General features: G+C 50.7%; 2 protein-coding genes across 4 annotated transcripts in view; both read left to right on the forward strand.

Annotated features, from left to right (window-relative positions):
- Positions 1-79: 79 nt before the first annotated feature.
- Positions 80-4,571, forward strand: NAIF1 (nuclear apoptosis inducing factor 1). 3 transcript variants are annotated; one of them, XM_066332624.1, is made up of 3 exons: positions 80-1,151; positions 1,992-2,441; positions 3,017-4,571. In XM_066332624.1, exons 1-3 carry the CDS (start codon positions 641-643, stop codon positions 3,022-3,024), a joined length of 969 nt encoding a protein of 322 aa, XP_066188721.1. In that variant the 5' UTR covers positions 80-640; the 3' UTR covers positions 3,025-4,571. The 3 variants fall into 3 exon arrangements, with proteins under 3 accessions (XP_066188721.1, XP_066188720.1, XP_066188718.1); XM_066332623.1 differs by having other exon boundaries at positions 3,025-4,571; XM_066332621.1 differs by having other exon boundaries at positions 1,992-4,571.
- A 6,230-nt stretch (positions 4,572-10,801) lies between these two features.
- Positions 10,802-14,537, forward strand: part of EEIG1 (estrogen-induced osteoclastogenesis regulator 1) — a 33,395-nt gene continuing 29,659 nt past the window's right edge. Inside the window, exons 1-2 of the mRNA XM_066332632.1 lie at positions 10,802-10,929; positions 12,165-12,796. Coding sequence (XP_066188729.1) covers positions 12,651-12,796 — 146 coding nt within the window. The 5' untranslated portion in view covers positions 10,802-10,929; positions 12,165-12,650. The remainder of the gene's footprint in view (positions 10,930-12,164; positions 12,797-14,537) is intronic.

The raw sequence follows: 14,537 nt of genomic DNA on the forward strand, positions 1-14,537 counted from the left end.
CAAGCTGCAATTGGCTGAACCCCCTGGGAAGGCGGCGATAAAGAGGATAGCTCCAATCAGAGACAGAGCCCGGAGTCAGTTTGAGCTTGACGGACGTCGCGCGCATCCCTAGGTTGGAAACGCGCTCTGGGTTGATGGACAGGAAAAGTACCCAATGGGATTGGAGCGAGGAAATCCACAGGCGGGCCCAACCCCTCACTGGCCCTACACAGGCCCCACGCAGGCCTAGTGCCCTGAGATCGGGGGGCGGAGCCACTTTTGGCTGCCTGATGGACAGGGCTCTTAACCAATAATAATGCGGCAGTGCAGGCGGAAGGCGGGAAACTTGCTTGACGGGCAGGCGGGCAGGCCAATCAGACGTGGCAGGAAGAGGGGCCGATTCTGGAAGCCATTACGCCAGTGCCGCAGGGCGGGGGCCGTTGCGCGGGTCTGCCGGGCGGGCGCCGTACGCAATTTGCGTATCGTTGACGGTGCCAAAGGGGGAGAGGGGGGGACCGACCCCTCCGGGCCCTGAGGGGCCTCGGGGGCCCCCCTGTTGTCCCCGGCCCCGGGGGTGGGGGGGCCCGGCCCCCCCTCGGCCCTGCCCAGCATCCCCCAGGCCCCCCAGGTGTGACCCCGTCCCCCGTCCCCGGTGCCCCCCATGGCCATGGCGTCGCCGCCGGCGCCCCCGGCCAAGAAGCGGAAGATGAACTTCTCGGAGCGGGAGGTGGAGATCATCGTGGAGGAGCTGGAGCGAGGAAAACACCTCCTCGTCAACCACTTCAATGCGGGCGTGCCGCTGGCCGCCAAGGCCGCCGCCTGGCACGACATCCTGCGCCGCGTCAACGCCGTCGCCACCTGCCACCGCGAGCTGCCCGAGGTCAAGAAGAAGTGGTCCGACCTCAAGACCGAGGTGCGGCGCAAAGTGGCCCAAGTGCGGGCTGCCATGGAAGGGGGAGGCGAGAACCAGAACGGCGGCGGCAACGGGCCCGAGGGCGAGGACCCGGCGGGCGCCGCGGCCGCCCCGGTGATCCTCACCCCCATGCAGCAGCGCATCTGCAACCTGCTGGGAGAGGCCACCATCATCAGCCTGCCGAGCGGCGACTGCGGCGCGGGTGACGGGAGCGAGATCCCCATCACCGCGTCGGCCACCACGGTCACCCTGACCCAGAGTGAGTGCTGCGCCCGCCGGAACGCTCTGGGCCGGACTGGAGGGCCACACAGAGAACCTGACACCCCCCTGCGAGGAGACCCCCGAGCCTTGTGTGGGGACAGAACCACAGAATGGTTTCGGTTGGAAAGGACCTTACAGAGCATCCAGTTCCAACCCCCTGCCATGGGCAGGGACACCTTCTACTAGAGCAGGTTGCCGCATCCAGCTTGGCCCTGAACATTTCCAGGGATAGAGTGCCCACAAGTTCTTCGGGTAGACAGAAGCCCCAACAGAAAGAAATCCCTACATCTCTGTAATGAAATGCTCTTCCCAGTTTGCCCTTGTGCTGTAGGGGAGTGGCCACAAGACACGTATGTACTGAAAGTCAGCTTTGGAGCTGGACTCAGCCTTAAGAACGAGAGAACCAAGGATCCTTTGCACCTTGGGAGATTATTCAGTGACTCTCTGGGAACAAAAGCAGGGGAAAAAACATTTTCAGGGCTGATTTTCCAGTGTGCAGTGTCACAAAGAGCAGTTCTTCTACCGACAGGGGCCATTCTGGGTCTTTGTAATGATGTCAGTCAGTTAATACTGCTTGGAAAGATTGTTCTAAACGGGAGGTTGAGAAATTACATTGTCTGGACAGATAAGGCATTCCCTATTTCTTTGGATTGTACAGCCCAGAAGGAAGCTCGACTGAGGGTGGAGTAGACTTAAATAGGTCATTTTGTGTGTTGCTGGCCATTGTATGTTATCTCACTGAACAGGCTATATTCCTGTGATATTCACTGAATAGTCCTGTAGATAAAAATCCTGTATCACAGCTACTCCTGACTCGCTTTCTGTCCTTTGTTCTCAGTTCCTGCAGAGACAACCTACCACAGCCTGGAGGACGGGGTTGTGGAGTACTGCACCACAGAAGCCCCCACCACCGTCACCGCAGAGGCGCCCTTGGAGATGATGGCCCATCAACACGAGGTGTCTGCCAAGCCCCAGGAGCTGAAAAGCCGCATTGCCCTGAACTCAGCCAAGCTCCTGCAGGAGCAGCGAGTGACCAACCTGCACGTGAAGGAGATTGCCCAGCACCTGGAGCAGCAGAATGACTTGCTGCAGATGATTCGCCGCTCGCAGGAGGTGCAGGCGTGTGCCCAGGAGCGGCAGGCACAGGCCATGGAGGGGACACAGGCAGCACTGAGTGCCCTCATCCAGGTCCTCCGCCCCATGATTAAGGACTTCCGTCGATTTTTGCAGAGCAATACACCCAGCCCATCGGTCACCAGTGACCCTGGCCAGACAGGGCAGCAAGATGGTATGATCCAGGGAAAGAAACAGTGATGGGAGGGGACCTTTAGATTGATGTTAGGAAAAATTTCTTCCCTGAAAGGGTTTGTCAAGCCCTGGCACTGGCTGCCCAGGGCAGTGGTGAAGTCATTATTCCTGGAGGGATTTAAAAGATGTGTAGATATAGCACTTGGGGACATGGGTTAGTGGTGAATGTGGCAGTGCTGGGGAAACAGTTGAACTCAATGATCTTAAAAGTTTTTTCCAACCTAAACAATTCTGTGGGACATCTGCCATACTAAAAACCTGCCCATGATGGCAGAGGACACTTGGGAGCAAGGGGTGCTGTCTCTTCTCAGTGTGAATGGCTCCCCTGGAGTTGGGCTGAGTCTAAACAGCTTTCTCTGCTAATCTTGTGCTAATCTGCCTTGTCAGACTCTCATACAGAGCCATAGCAGGCTGTGTAATAAACCAGGAACTTTATGTGGATTACTTTAGTTCCTCAAACAGTAGATTCACTTTTTAAAAAAAGTTATTTTTTAATTTCTTTTTGAAGAAAATCTGTCCTAAATATGACACCTCTCTTTTTGTCTCTCTCTCGAGATCTATAGCCTTTAACTGACTTCTAATGTGGAGAGTTCTGTCGGGATGTCAGTACTGCAGCTGTCAAGGTACAGTGATCCTGAACCCACAGTGCACACAGTGAATGCATTTCTGGCTCTTGCTGAAAACATTTACTGGGAACGTGGTACTGGATGTGGTAGAAGCTTCCCTCTGCACTGAGAGCTATGGATCGTGCTTCCTGCAGTGTCACATCCAGCCCATGCAGACCAGCAGCCAGCCTCTGTGCAGTTTAAGTCCCACCTACCTCCCCTGAGGATCCCAGTGGGATTGAAACAGTGCATTCACCTCATGTTTTATCTGCGTGCAGTCATGAGATTTCTCTATGAACTTGGCAGCTGTGATGAAAGTTTCATGTCTTGAGTACCGGAGACTCTCCTGGGATGCATCTTGGCACAATGTCTTTATTTGTCACGGCGTAAACACCCAAGGGCCTGGATGAGTTTCACTCAGGTGGACGGAACAGTGAAACTCCATCTTCTGCCTTATTTGCATAGTTTGTCACCTCCAGAATACCTTGATCCATCAAAGTGGACCTGGACTAAGGTGCTGGACTGAGCTGCAGCCACACAGGAAATCCCAGTGTTTAGGAGTTTGTCAGCCACTGATTTGAGCAAATTTTGGGGCATTACTTGGTTCTGCTGCTGGTGTTGTTTGTTTTGTACTGTTTGGGAGCTGAAAGCAAGTCTAGCCATTCCATGTTTGTCTGCTGGCTGGCCTCATCCTGGGAAACAGAGCTGAAATTCTCCTCACTGTCCTATACCGCTATACAGGGTGAAACAACATTACAGCCACTTCTGAGGCGTTCAGGCTACGGGTCTTAATTGCACAGGATTGAGCTTATTGCACAGAATGCTCAACATGATTCTCACAGACTTGCAGTAACTTGATAAACTTTTAGATTAAAGGTCCACTTATACGTGCATGGAAGAAAACTTAGGGAAAGAAAGAAAGAAAGGAATTGTAAGTCTTCTCCTTCTACCTTGCAAAGTGGCTTACATTTAACAGGCTTGTTTCTTGCCAGATTATTACATTTGAAATGGAACTTTTCCAGAGCTGGTATTTACTTGCTGTTAAGTCTCCTTTAGGGCTGACAAGGGAGTGAATTTGCACAATCAAATGAAACCTTTACACAACCTTGAATGGGGAGATGCTGATGGGGGCCTCCCCTGGTTAGAGCAGTAGGTGAAGAGGTCGCCGCTGTTGTTCCCTGGCCTTTACTCATTGCCTCTTGTCTACAGAATTGATGAGGGAGAAAAGGACAACACAGTGAGAAGAGTTTGGTCCCTGGAAGACTCCCAGCCCCTTGGGACTGACACCTCCAAGCTGAGTCAGGTGGATCCTGCCTTGTTTGGCATCTCACCACATGAGTAGCACTTACCTGACTCTTCCTCTTAGACTTTGTGGAATCAAATCAATTGCTGAATTGAAATTTATTTTTAAAGTGAGAACTATGTCATATGTGTTGGTTTACCTCATTTGTGTAATGATCTCTCCTTTACAAATATGGATTTTAATAAAAAATACGTTTTGGTAAGCAGGCTGTGTCAGTTCATTGGTGTGTGCCAAGGCAGAAGTGGAAATCAGTTCATGGCAACAACTTTGCAACACAGGATCCTCACTGTGAGGGGACCAAGGAGAGCTGTGAATAACCACGAGTCACAGTAGCTTTTCCTCTTGTTTTTGAACCTTGTGGCCTTTAATTTACATAATTATAGTCTTTTTCAAATAATAGCTTTTACAGGCTTACCTTGGAGCACAAGTTATTGCACAGTGTCTGATGGATTACTGCAGTAATCTCCCAACGTTCAGAAGATGCCACAATAGCCTAAAATAATAGTAGAAATACCAGCCTTTGGCTTTAAATTGCAGTGTGCATTTTTTCAGTGACTAAGCACTTAAGCTGTGTTGCTTTTCTAGAGGAATAAACATGTTGCCATTGGAACGACCCATTTTTCTTGTCTTTTCAGGGTAAACGCAGAGCTTAGTCAAACCAGCAGCATTCAAGTGTGTGTTTCTGTGACATATTTTTGTCTCATTAAAAAGATGGGGCAACACTTTAAAAATAGGGTGAACTGTGCAATGAGGGTCTTGGTTGTTGCCCATGAAGAGGTCATCAGACTTGGAGAGGGACAGAGAAAAGTGTCCCTTAAAGTTAAAACCAGGATGAATGAGTGAGCAGGACACTGACAGGGCAAATAAGTACACAGGACATTCAACTGAACAGGCACTGATTCCCAAACAGAACAAAAGCTAAGGAGTAATATTTATAGATGTTTATTTGTTCTCCTCTACTGTTCTTTTTGTACCTAGAGATTTGTATTCAACATCCAGACTGGGAAGGAACCATGCAGAGGTGTTCTGCCACAGGGTGCCTCGGACATGGGGGTGAGCAGCATCTTCCTGCTAGGGAAAGGGAAGTTCGGTGGAGGAGTCTTAGTGGTGAGAAAAAAGATGCTTGTGGTCATGGAGGCAGCACCGAGCCACCGGGAGCACCGCTGCTCCCTCCGGAGCAAAGCTCTGCTTGCGATGTGTGCGGCGACTTTCCAGGAGATGGCACTGCGCGCCGGGATCCCGAGCTGTGCCACTGCGCCGTCCCAGGAACCGCACCTGTCCTCCAGACCCCGTGGGATCCTCTTTGCACCCTTCACGGGCCAATCTTTTCAAGGCTGAGAGCATGGAGAGGAAGAAATTCAAAGAGCAGAGCACAGCAATGAGACATCCCTGGTAAAGTCATGATACCTGGGGACTCAGACCAGGTCTCTCCCTGTTTCCCACAGACATGGCAGAGGACACTGAGATGTCTGTCTTTGGGTTGAGCTTGCTGCAGAACCGAATGGGCAAGCACAAGATTGAAAAAACCACATCAAGTCCCTCATTATAAGCAAAGGGACAGGTTTTAAGGTTTTTTAGAAGGATGTACATATGTCAGTATCCCACAAGTAAAGTTCCTGCCATCTCCATCTCGATTGCATCAAAATTGCCATTGCAGTTCTGGGAGCAGATCCCCTCCAAGGTAATATTCCCTCCAAGGATATTGCCTGCACACTCACACAAATAACCTCTACTTCCTCCAGCATGTTTTTAAAGTCTGTCAAGCCTTTTTTGGCAAAGCATCCTTCTGGGGATCTTTTGTGGTTTTTTCCCTGTTATCATATGAGAAGTTGTTGCCAGCAAGTACTGTCAGCAGAAGGGTTGTCAGGTCAGTGTGAAAATTGAAGCATTTAAGAGTCTTTGTCTTGCTTGAAAGTGCCTGATAGAAGCTTCATGAGACTGAGGAGCACGGTTTCCAGCCCACGTTTTGAGTGCCAGAATGAAGTCCATATGACCTGCAAATGTGGCTCATGAGCCCTTGGGTCCCAGAGGTGCAGGTGATTAACCTGAGGCAGAATCCCAGTGCCAGAAGGGACAGGTTTTTTCACCTCTGCCACCTGGGATTCCAAATTAGAGGTTGCTGTGTTAAGGGGCAATCACAGACTTACAGTTGCTTCTGATGCATTTGGGGTAACAGCGGCATTTGTGGGGTTGCAGTCAGTGGGACAGACCACGGCCACAACCAGCAAGTCTCTTGTCCATCACAACACTGAAGGGATGGAACCTGGGATACAGACACAGGATAAGGCTTAATAAACACAACAAGCCTTGAGGCAAAGAAGGTTCCAAGTCTGCAGATTTTGGAAGGGGCAAATGAGATCCAGTTCCACCCAGACCTCACAGAATGAAGCAGGGAGAGTCCTGTTGCACATTCCCAGGACACACTGAAGCAGACATGGAAACCAGTAAACAAAAAAAAAAAAAAAAAAGAAACAAGCCAGGCAGCTGGATTTTCAGGTCTAGCCACATATTTGGGGAAAGGAATCCACCAACTCCAGATTCCTGGGCTCCCTTTGTCAATAACAGGATTCCCAGTGCTGGCAGGCCAGAAGCCCACCGTGCAGGGTGCGTCCTTTGCACATCCAAGAGGAAACCAGCCTGGCACAGAAAGTGAAACAGTTCCTGGCCATTATGATGATGAGTTCAGTTAAATATGGAACAAATGAAAAACACAAGCAGGTCAAAGTGCAGCTCGCAGCCTGTTATTAAGCTGAGAAGACACAAGCTTGGAATAACTCCATGGAATAATCCTATGCAATGGGGATAGGTATCCAGTCCCCTCAAAGGGTTCCCAGCTGCCTGCATGCTACAGCTTATGCTGCTGTGGTGTCTGCACCCCCTGCCCCATTTTGGGAGCTTCCCAGCCTCGACCTATCCTTGGTTCTGGGGGAAGCACCCACCCACTGCAGCTCCCACCAACAGCTCCTTGGAGCAGGTCATTGCACCCCACTCATGGCTCCAAGAATGCAATTACAGCATAAAGTGTCATGTGATAATCTCTTTTTCTGGGATGATGAGGCTGAAAGCTCATTAAGGCCATTACAGCAGAGGCGATAGGTGTAACAGAGGAGAACCATTACTGTATAATTTAGTTTAGAACTTTAATGATTTGGCTGCCAGGACAAATGAATTAGCGTGATGATGCTTTCCACAGGAAGATGCTGATGATGTAGTTTGCAGGGCTTGTGCATCTGGGATTCCCCTGGGATAAGAGATAGGATTTCAAGGCTTACCAAATGCATTACAGGATCTACCTCAGTTCACCTCACTGAGTTTTGTCCGTCCTGCATTTATCTCACCTTGTTTCTCCACTGCTGCTTTATCTCTGTCCTCAAAGCAGAGAGGAGGCAAGACAAGGCATTTCTGTTGGTGTTCACTCACAGAGCACAGTGGTCCCAGCCCCAGCCAGCTGGGCACACCTCTCCAGGAGAGCAGAGGTGAGGCCCAGACTTAATTGCAGAGCACAGACCGATAAAAATATCCCAGACTGATAAGACAATGCCCTGAGCCAGCAAAAGTTGAGGAAGTGGTGACGGCACTGGGGAGCGGCTTCAGGAAAGGCTTAGGTCAGGAAGAGCACAGGGCAGGGATGTGGCTGAGGGTCATGGGGCAAAGGTGAGGTGGGCACAGCCATGGAGGAGAAATCCATAAGATGTGAGTCTGGGATGAGCAGAATCCATGTGTATAAAGGCACCTTGGTCACATGCACATGGCCTCATGTCCAATGGATTGCACCTGGAGCAGAAAATAATATAAAGCCATAGGGATGGTGGATGGATGGAGATACCCTACAGCCACATTCCCTCTGTGGGAGGCTCAGACTAACCAATCCCCTCTGTAAACAGGAGCACTGTCCCTTTAAAACATGTGATTTTTCTCCAGAAACAATTATGCAGCATAAACACAGCAAAATCAACAGGGTGAATTTTGAACTAATAAAGATTTAATCTCCCAGTCATGAGACTGCGTTTGTTAGGAAAATACACATATCCCTGAGAATGCAGCTACAGCTGCTATACTGCACACTGCTCAGCGGCTCGCTGGGCAGTTTTCCAAATCCATTTATTTTTAACATCAGTCACATTATTCAATTAATTATAAAAACACTGAGGTTTTCAAGAGATGTTTCTGATAAAACTGCAAAGTAAATATGCGTGAGAACAGCAAGGACTAAAGTCTCTGTAAACTTTAGCATTTGAGGCTGTTGCTATAAACAAGAGAAGTCCTCGAGAAGGTTATTTACCAGAGTGAATCATAGCAGATAACACAGTCTCCTCCCACACCACACACAGGGATTGTTTGTCCTTTACCGAGGGATGGAAGCAGAGCATCCACATGTCTGTCAGCCGTGTGCTGGGGCATGAGAGGTGTGAGAACTGGGCTGGATTCTTCAGATGCCTCTGGTATTTCAGCACCATAACTTGGTAAATATTTAGCAGGCTCAGCTCTTTCCTAATAAGCTGGAAACAGAAATCAAAAAATACCAGCCTATCTCCAGCAATGCCTCAAAGCCTTGTAAACACCAGACAGGAATTATGGAAGGATTCAAGTCTCGCCTGTAACAGCAGCCTGTAAACCCTGCTGTTTCCTGGTAACTCCTGGTATGTCCTGTGATGGTTCTACAGTACCAATACAAAATGTTTTCCCAGTCCAAATACTGTGGAAGCTTAACCTGGTAAGCAAAATTCATAACAATGCATTTGGCTTCATCCAATTTTTCACTTTTATCCAAGGACATTTCTGTGTACTTTTCCTAGCAGACTATTCTGGTTTTTTTTTTTCAAGGCTCACATTGTGGTGGAATTATTTGATAGCTCTGATATTGTCTGCATAGGTGGCAGATTACAGGCAAGGAGTCTGGGCATCAAAGCCTGGCAGAGAGCAAGGATTCCCAGGCTTTCATCCAAGCTTTGCATATCAGCCTTGGGAACAGTTCCTCCCATAGGAGCCTCAACTTCTCAGCCACAGAGGCTCTTAGGCAAACGCTGAAATTTAAAATCTAGGCAAATCACGTTGATGATTGCAGGCTCCTTCAGGACAAGGAGAGACATTTTGTTCCGCTTGCCCTTAAATGATGGAATCCAGCCTAACCAGGGCTCCCAGCCGCAGTGCTGGACACAGCAGCAGCACATAATAACAGGGAGCCAGTTTGATGAAGGGACGTGCCCAACTGGTTGCCACATCTCACATGTGGAGGGTGAGATTCCAGCTCCGGGCCCTGCCTTGTGCTGCTCCCCAGGGCTCTGTGGTACCAGGGCCTCTCTCCTGCTCCCAGCCAGCCCAGACACTGCTGGCCTGACCCACAGCCACTCTGTGGTATCCTGAGGGGACAGGATGGCCACACGGCTGAGTGGCTTGGGGAACCATGTGCCTGCAGCCCATGGGACATGCTGATGAGAGGGATGTCACCAGGAGCTGCTTGGGCACTGGGACAAGCCAGGGGAAGGGTTCTTGGCTGTCAGGAGAATGCAGAGATGACAGTCTGTCACCAAACCACAGAATGGGTCGGGTTGAAAGGGTCCACAGTGAGTCATCTGGTCCCATCTTTCTGCTCAAGCAGGGTCATCCCAGAGCACATGGCACAGGACTGTGTCCAGACGGTTCTGGAATATCCCTAGAGGGGGAGACTCCACCACCTCTCTGGGCCAGTGAGCAATCATTGCACAGGAAAGAAGTTCTTCCTTATGTTCAGGTAAAACTTCCTGGGCATTGCTTTCTGCCCATTGCCTGTTGTCCTTGTGGTTGGCACCACTGAGCTGAGCATGTCTTCATCCTCTTGGCATGACCCCTCTCAGTTATTTCTTTCCGAGGCTAAACAGGCCCATCTTCCTCAGCCTTTCCTCATAGCAGAGATGCTCCAATTCCCCAGTCATCCCGGTTGCCCTCCGCTGGACCCACTCCCAGGATCCCCGTATGTCTCATGTCAGAGATGACTCTGCCATCACCTCGGCTCAGGCAGGTGCCACAGGCCCCTCAGCTCCCGTGCCAGCTGGGGGCTGCTCAGCCTGCAGACGGGCTCCACGAAATCCTGTGGGGCATAAAGCTGAACAGCCCAATTCCCGCTGAGGGGACGCCGAGACCCCGCTTCCCGCCCACCCCCTCAGGCAGTGGGCGGGGCTTCTCCAAACCGACAGCCCTTCTCTCCAATCCTCGGGCTCTTTACCCGCCCCCTGCCGGAGAAACCAATCACTGCCTCGCAGTGCCTCAGCCCGCCTCCTTGCTGTTGTCCAATCGGGTAGCGCCGTTCGCCTTCTCCCGTGTTCGGGGGGAGGGCGGAGGTTACGTGTTGTCGGTATTCCCGAAGCGCGGCGGCGCCGCTGTCCCCGCGCGCTGCCCGCGCACCGCCTGCGCTATCGGCGTAGCGGCCGCAGTTGGCGTAGCGCGGGTAGAGGCGGCCGTGTCGGGGAGCGGCGGCCGCCGTGCGAGGAGCGGGCTGGAGGAGCGGGCAGGGCCGGGCAGGCACCGGGCCGGGACCGCGCCGCAGTCAGTGGAGTGTGCTGGGAAGCGGGCTGAGACCTTCCGTAAGGCAGCTGGTGATGGGGGGTCGGGAGAGGGGTAAGATCGGGCTGCAGCTCGGTGCACGGGCTGGGAGGGTGCTGAGCCCGGGCTGCAGCTCGGTACACGAGCTGTGGGGACGGAGCTGGGCTCGCCGCTTGGCCCCTGGGGCTGGGCTGCCGGGCAGTGGGGGGTTCAGAGGGCCGAGAGGTGGGCTGAGATCTGGGCACAGCTCGGTGCACGGCTTGGGCAGAGAGCTGGGTCCTGAGCACCATTCAGTGCATGACCGCGGAGAGCCAGGCTGTGACCTCATAGCATCCAAGGCTGAGACCTGGCAGCAGCTCGGCGCAGGGGCAGGTACTGCTCGTGGTGCGGAGCATTGACCCGCAGGAGCAGGTACTGCTCGTGGCTGGTGGTGTGGAGCATTGCTCCGTGTCCCCTCCACTCTACTCCGAGGTGTCTGCAGGACAGGGAACCTCCGTGGAGGTGCCCGGGCCCTGGCAGAGCCGGCTGGGTTCTCCCACAGCCCCCGGGCGGGAGAGGGTCTTTCATCACCCACCCACCCACGCAGGCAGCTTCTAGAATCAGTGAGGATTGTTTACTGCCCGGTGTTCATAACCTCGTTCTCTTTGAGATGTTAATCAGCTCCTGCCTCCCTGCTTTAGGTGTTGTGTAAATGTGTAAGAAAATCGCCGTCTCCAGCCCCAAATGTGAAGTGTGCAGGGCACAGCTCTGTGCAGAGCCGGTGCCGGGGGGAAGGCAGCATTCCCACTGGGCCTGGCGATTGGACAGCCCCATGACCTGATTCGGTTGTTATGCCGTGTAATCTGGAGCAGACTGCTTGTCTTTTTCCGTCTCTGCTGATTTCTCCGTTTATAAGATACAGGTGCTAACACTTAGGGCTGGTTGGAAATGCAGGAAAGAAACATATTTTTCGTTTCTTGAGACAGCTTTTCCTTCCTCTTGTTAGACTACACGTTAGAATGATCTTTCGTTGTAAAGTGCTTCTAAATATGATGACTGAAAATAGAGCAAATTTTTATTAGCTGCTTTGCAAAACAGAAATTACACCGGCGATGACAACAGTGAAGCTTGCTCTAGGCGAAAAGGGAAAAGAGGATGCTGGGGCTGGGCTGATTGGGGCCATACCTCTTCAGGCTGGAATGAGTTTGGACTGAATATTACCCATCCAAACAGGTTTTATAGCAGGAGGAGGAGTCCAAGACTGGCTGGAACTAATTTACTCATTTCCCTCCCAAAGGCTGACCCAAAGACCTGTATCAAAGAGTTGCACAAGAGATAGAGACTGGAAGCTCTCTGAATGTGCTGCCCGCAGATTTAAAGCCTCTCTGGGGACTCAAGATGACTTCTCACAAGATATGTTTTCAGGAGGGGTTGTGCTGAAGACAGAGCACTGCAGCCTCTAACTGGGACAGCTCCTGCTGGTCTGGAGCTGAGACTCAGCTTCCCTCTCTCCCTTTTCCCTTGGAGATGTTGCAGAGATTTAATCTGACCTCTTCCTGCTCACCTGAAGCCTGCCGTGGCGATGATCCCACAGCCAGATCCGACCACCAAAGAGAAGAGAATCGTGCGTTTGAAGCTGGGCCGTCGTTGTAACTGAACTGGAATTTACTCCCTGATTGTGCTCCTGGAACAACTACCCTTCCTCTGCTTGTCTGTTTGTGCTCTGAGCCACTTCTCCCTGATCTTGTTTGGAATTCCTGAGCTTTCCGTGCTGAATTTGCCCATGGCTTTCCTGATGAAGAAGAAGAAATTCAAGTTTCAGACAAGTTTCACTCTGGAAGAGCTGACTGCCGTCCCCTTTGTCAATGGGGTTCTGTTCTGCAAAATCAGGCTGCTAGATGGAGGAGACTTTGCTAGTTTATCTACCAGGTAAGACCCTGCCTGCAGACTTGCTGCTTGGCTGTGCTTCTTTCCCTGGTTATTCTTCCCTTGAGTGGTTTAGCATATGGCCACCACTTGCGTACCCCTTGATGGGATTTTAACAGTTCTGTTGTAGGGCCCCACATGCCGTATCATTCTCTGGAGCTGGGGAAGTACATAGCTGGAGAGCTCTGAACCTGGGTGGTGTTGGCTGATTCGAGCTGGATTGAATTTTTCAGAGATGAGGGGAGGGAGCAGGAGGTCACTCCCCTTAAAGGGGATTAAATCCTCTCTTCTCTTTCCCCCTCCTCCTTGCCCGAGTTCTCACACACTCTTTCAAACCCTGTTCTGTATTGCCTTCATGCCTTACTTGAAACTCAGCTCTGTAGAAAATGATGTCTAAGCAAATCAACCCTTCCCAGCTTTGCTCTCCCACTTTGATACTGAATTTCTCTTCTTGGTAAGTGTGGAAGTAGTTTGTTTTGCAATGCAAATTGCTGTGCAAGGGAAAACTGCTACTTAGAGTCAAAGTTGTCAGTGTTAAAGACCCGGTTTATCTCCTTGAACTGATGTCATTGCATTTCCCACTTCAGAGCAGCAGTGTTTTCTGTGTCGTTGGGATCATTCTGCTATGCATCTTAAAAGGTTCTGCCATCCTGTATTGGCATTTCTCTGACTCCTTCAGGCAGGTCTGTCTCCACTCTTGTTACTAATTGCTAATAAAAACTTGTTTTGTTTCCAACTATGCACACAGTTTATCATGAACAGTATGCAAACACTAATTCCATAACGGCCCAGACTTGCTTTCTGCTTCAAAATGTGAAGGAAGCCTACAGTGGCTTACAAAACTTGTTTTTTTTTTCTTTCCTGAGTGACTGCTCAGATTTAAAGGTACAGGATTAGTTTGTGCTAGCTGTTAACTGCTTTATCCCAGGGTTAAAGCCTGGTTGAGTCTGGTTTTCCTCTTTGTGTTACTGTGTACTGAGCTTTCTCATTTCAAGAGAGAAGTTTTTATTGGGCAAGCATAAAACATTTCTGTCTTGCAAACAGAAGTGGTAGGGCAGTGCTCAGAGCTTGGCTTTTTTGTTCAGAGGCACGATGCAATCTCCTCTGAAGTCGGTAGAGGCTGAGGGAATGGAACACCTCCAGAAATGGACTTTGAATTAATTTCTCTTTTGAAGAAAATCTGTCAAAAGAGCTTTTCCTTACAGTGTTCTCCCCGGAGGCTAGATCCTTGGGTTTGGTGGAAGCGGTTTATCTAAGGAATTCAAACAGTATGTGAACGTGGAAAAGAAATTAACCCTTCCACTTTCTGGAGTCAAAATAGGATAAGTGGCACCGGAGAGTGTCTAAGGAAAAGCCTGTGCAGAGAAATGTCCATCTCTCTCGCCTCGTTGTCCCTGAAAGCAGCTTCTAGGAGCCGTCCCTGGGATTTGCTGGTGCTGCCAGCCAGGTTGTTTTGTGAGCTGGCTGGGGTTCAGCAGTTCGCTCAGCATTGCAGATGTGTTCCAGCAGCAAAATCAACTGTAATTCAAAACCAAACACATACATAGCTCTCCAAATGAGCAAAGGCGAAGTGGCCGGGGGGTTTCCCGCCTTTCCCCCAACCTGTCTGTGCTCTAACTGAAAGCACATGGAAACCTGGTCCTGCTTGAAAGGTTATGGCTCTCAGTGGTATTGAGTCATTTGACCTTTTCCAAATATTTTCCCCTGTTGCAGTTAGAGAAACTTCAGGAGGGGTGAATTTCCA

Source organism: Sylvia atricapilla, chromosome 19, assembly GCF_009819655.1.
Source record: "Sylvia atricapilla isolate bSylAtr1 chromosome 19, bSylAtr1.pri, whole genome shotgun sequence".
NCBI classification, from domain to species: domain Eukaryota; kingdom Metazoa; phylum Chordata; class Aves; order Passeriformes; family Sylviidae; genus Sylvia; species Sylvia atricapilla.

Bases quoted from the DNA above. Each gene is read 5' to 3' on its own strand.
- NAIF1 (XM_066332621.1), top strand. From the start codon at position 641: ATGGCCATGGCGTCGCCGCCGGCGCCCCCGGCCAAGAAGCGGAAGATG. The intron at 1,152-1,991 runs GTGAGTGCTGCG...CTTTGTTCTCAG, and splicing joins CACGGTCACCCTGACCCAGA to TTCCTGCAGAGACAACCTAC.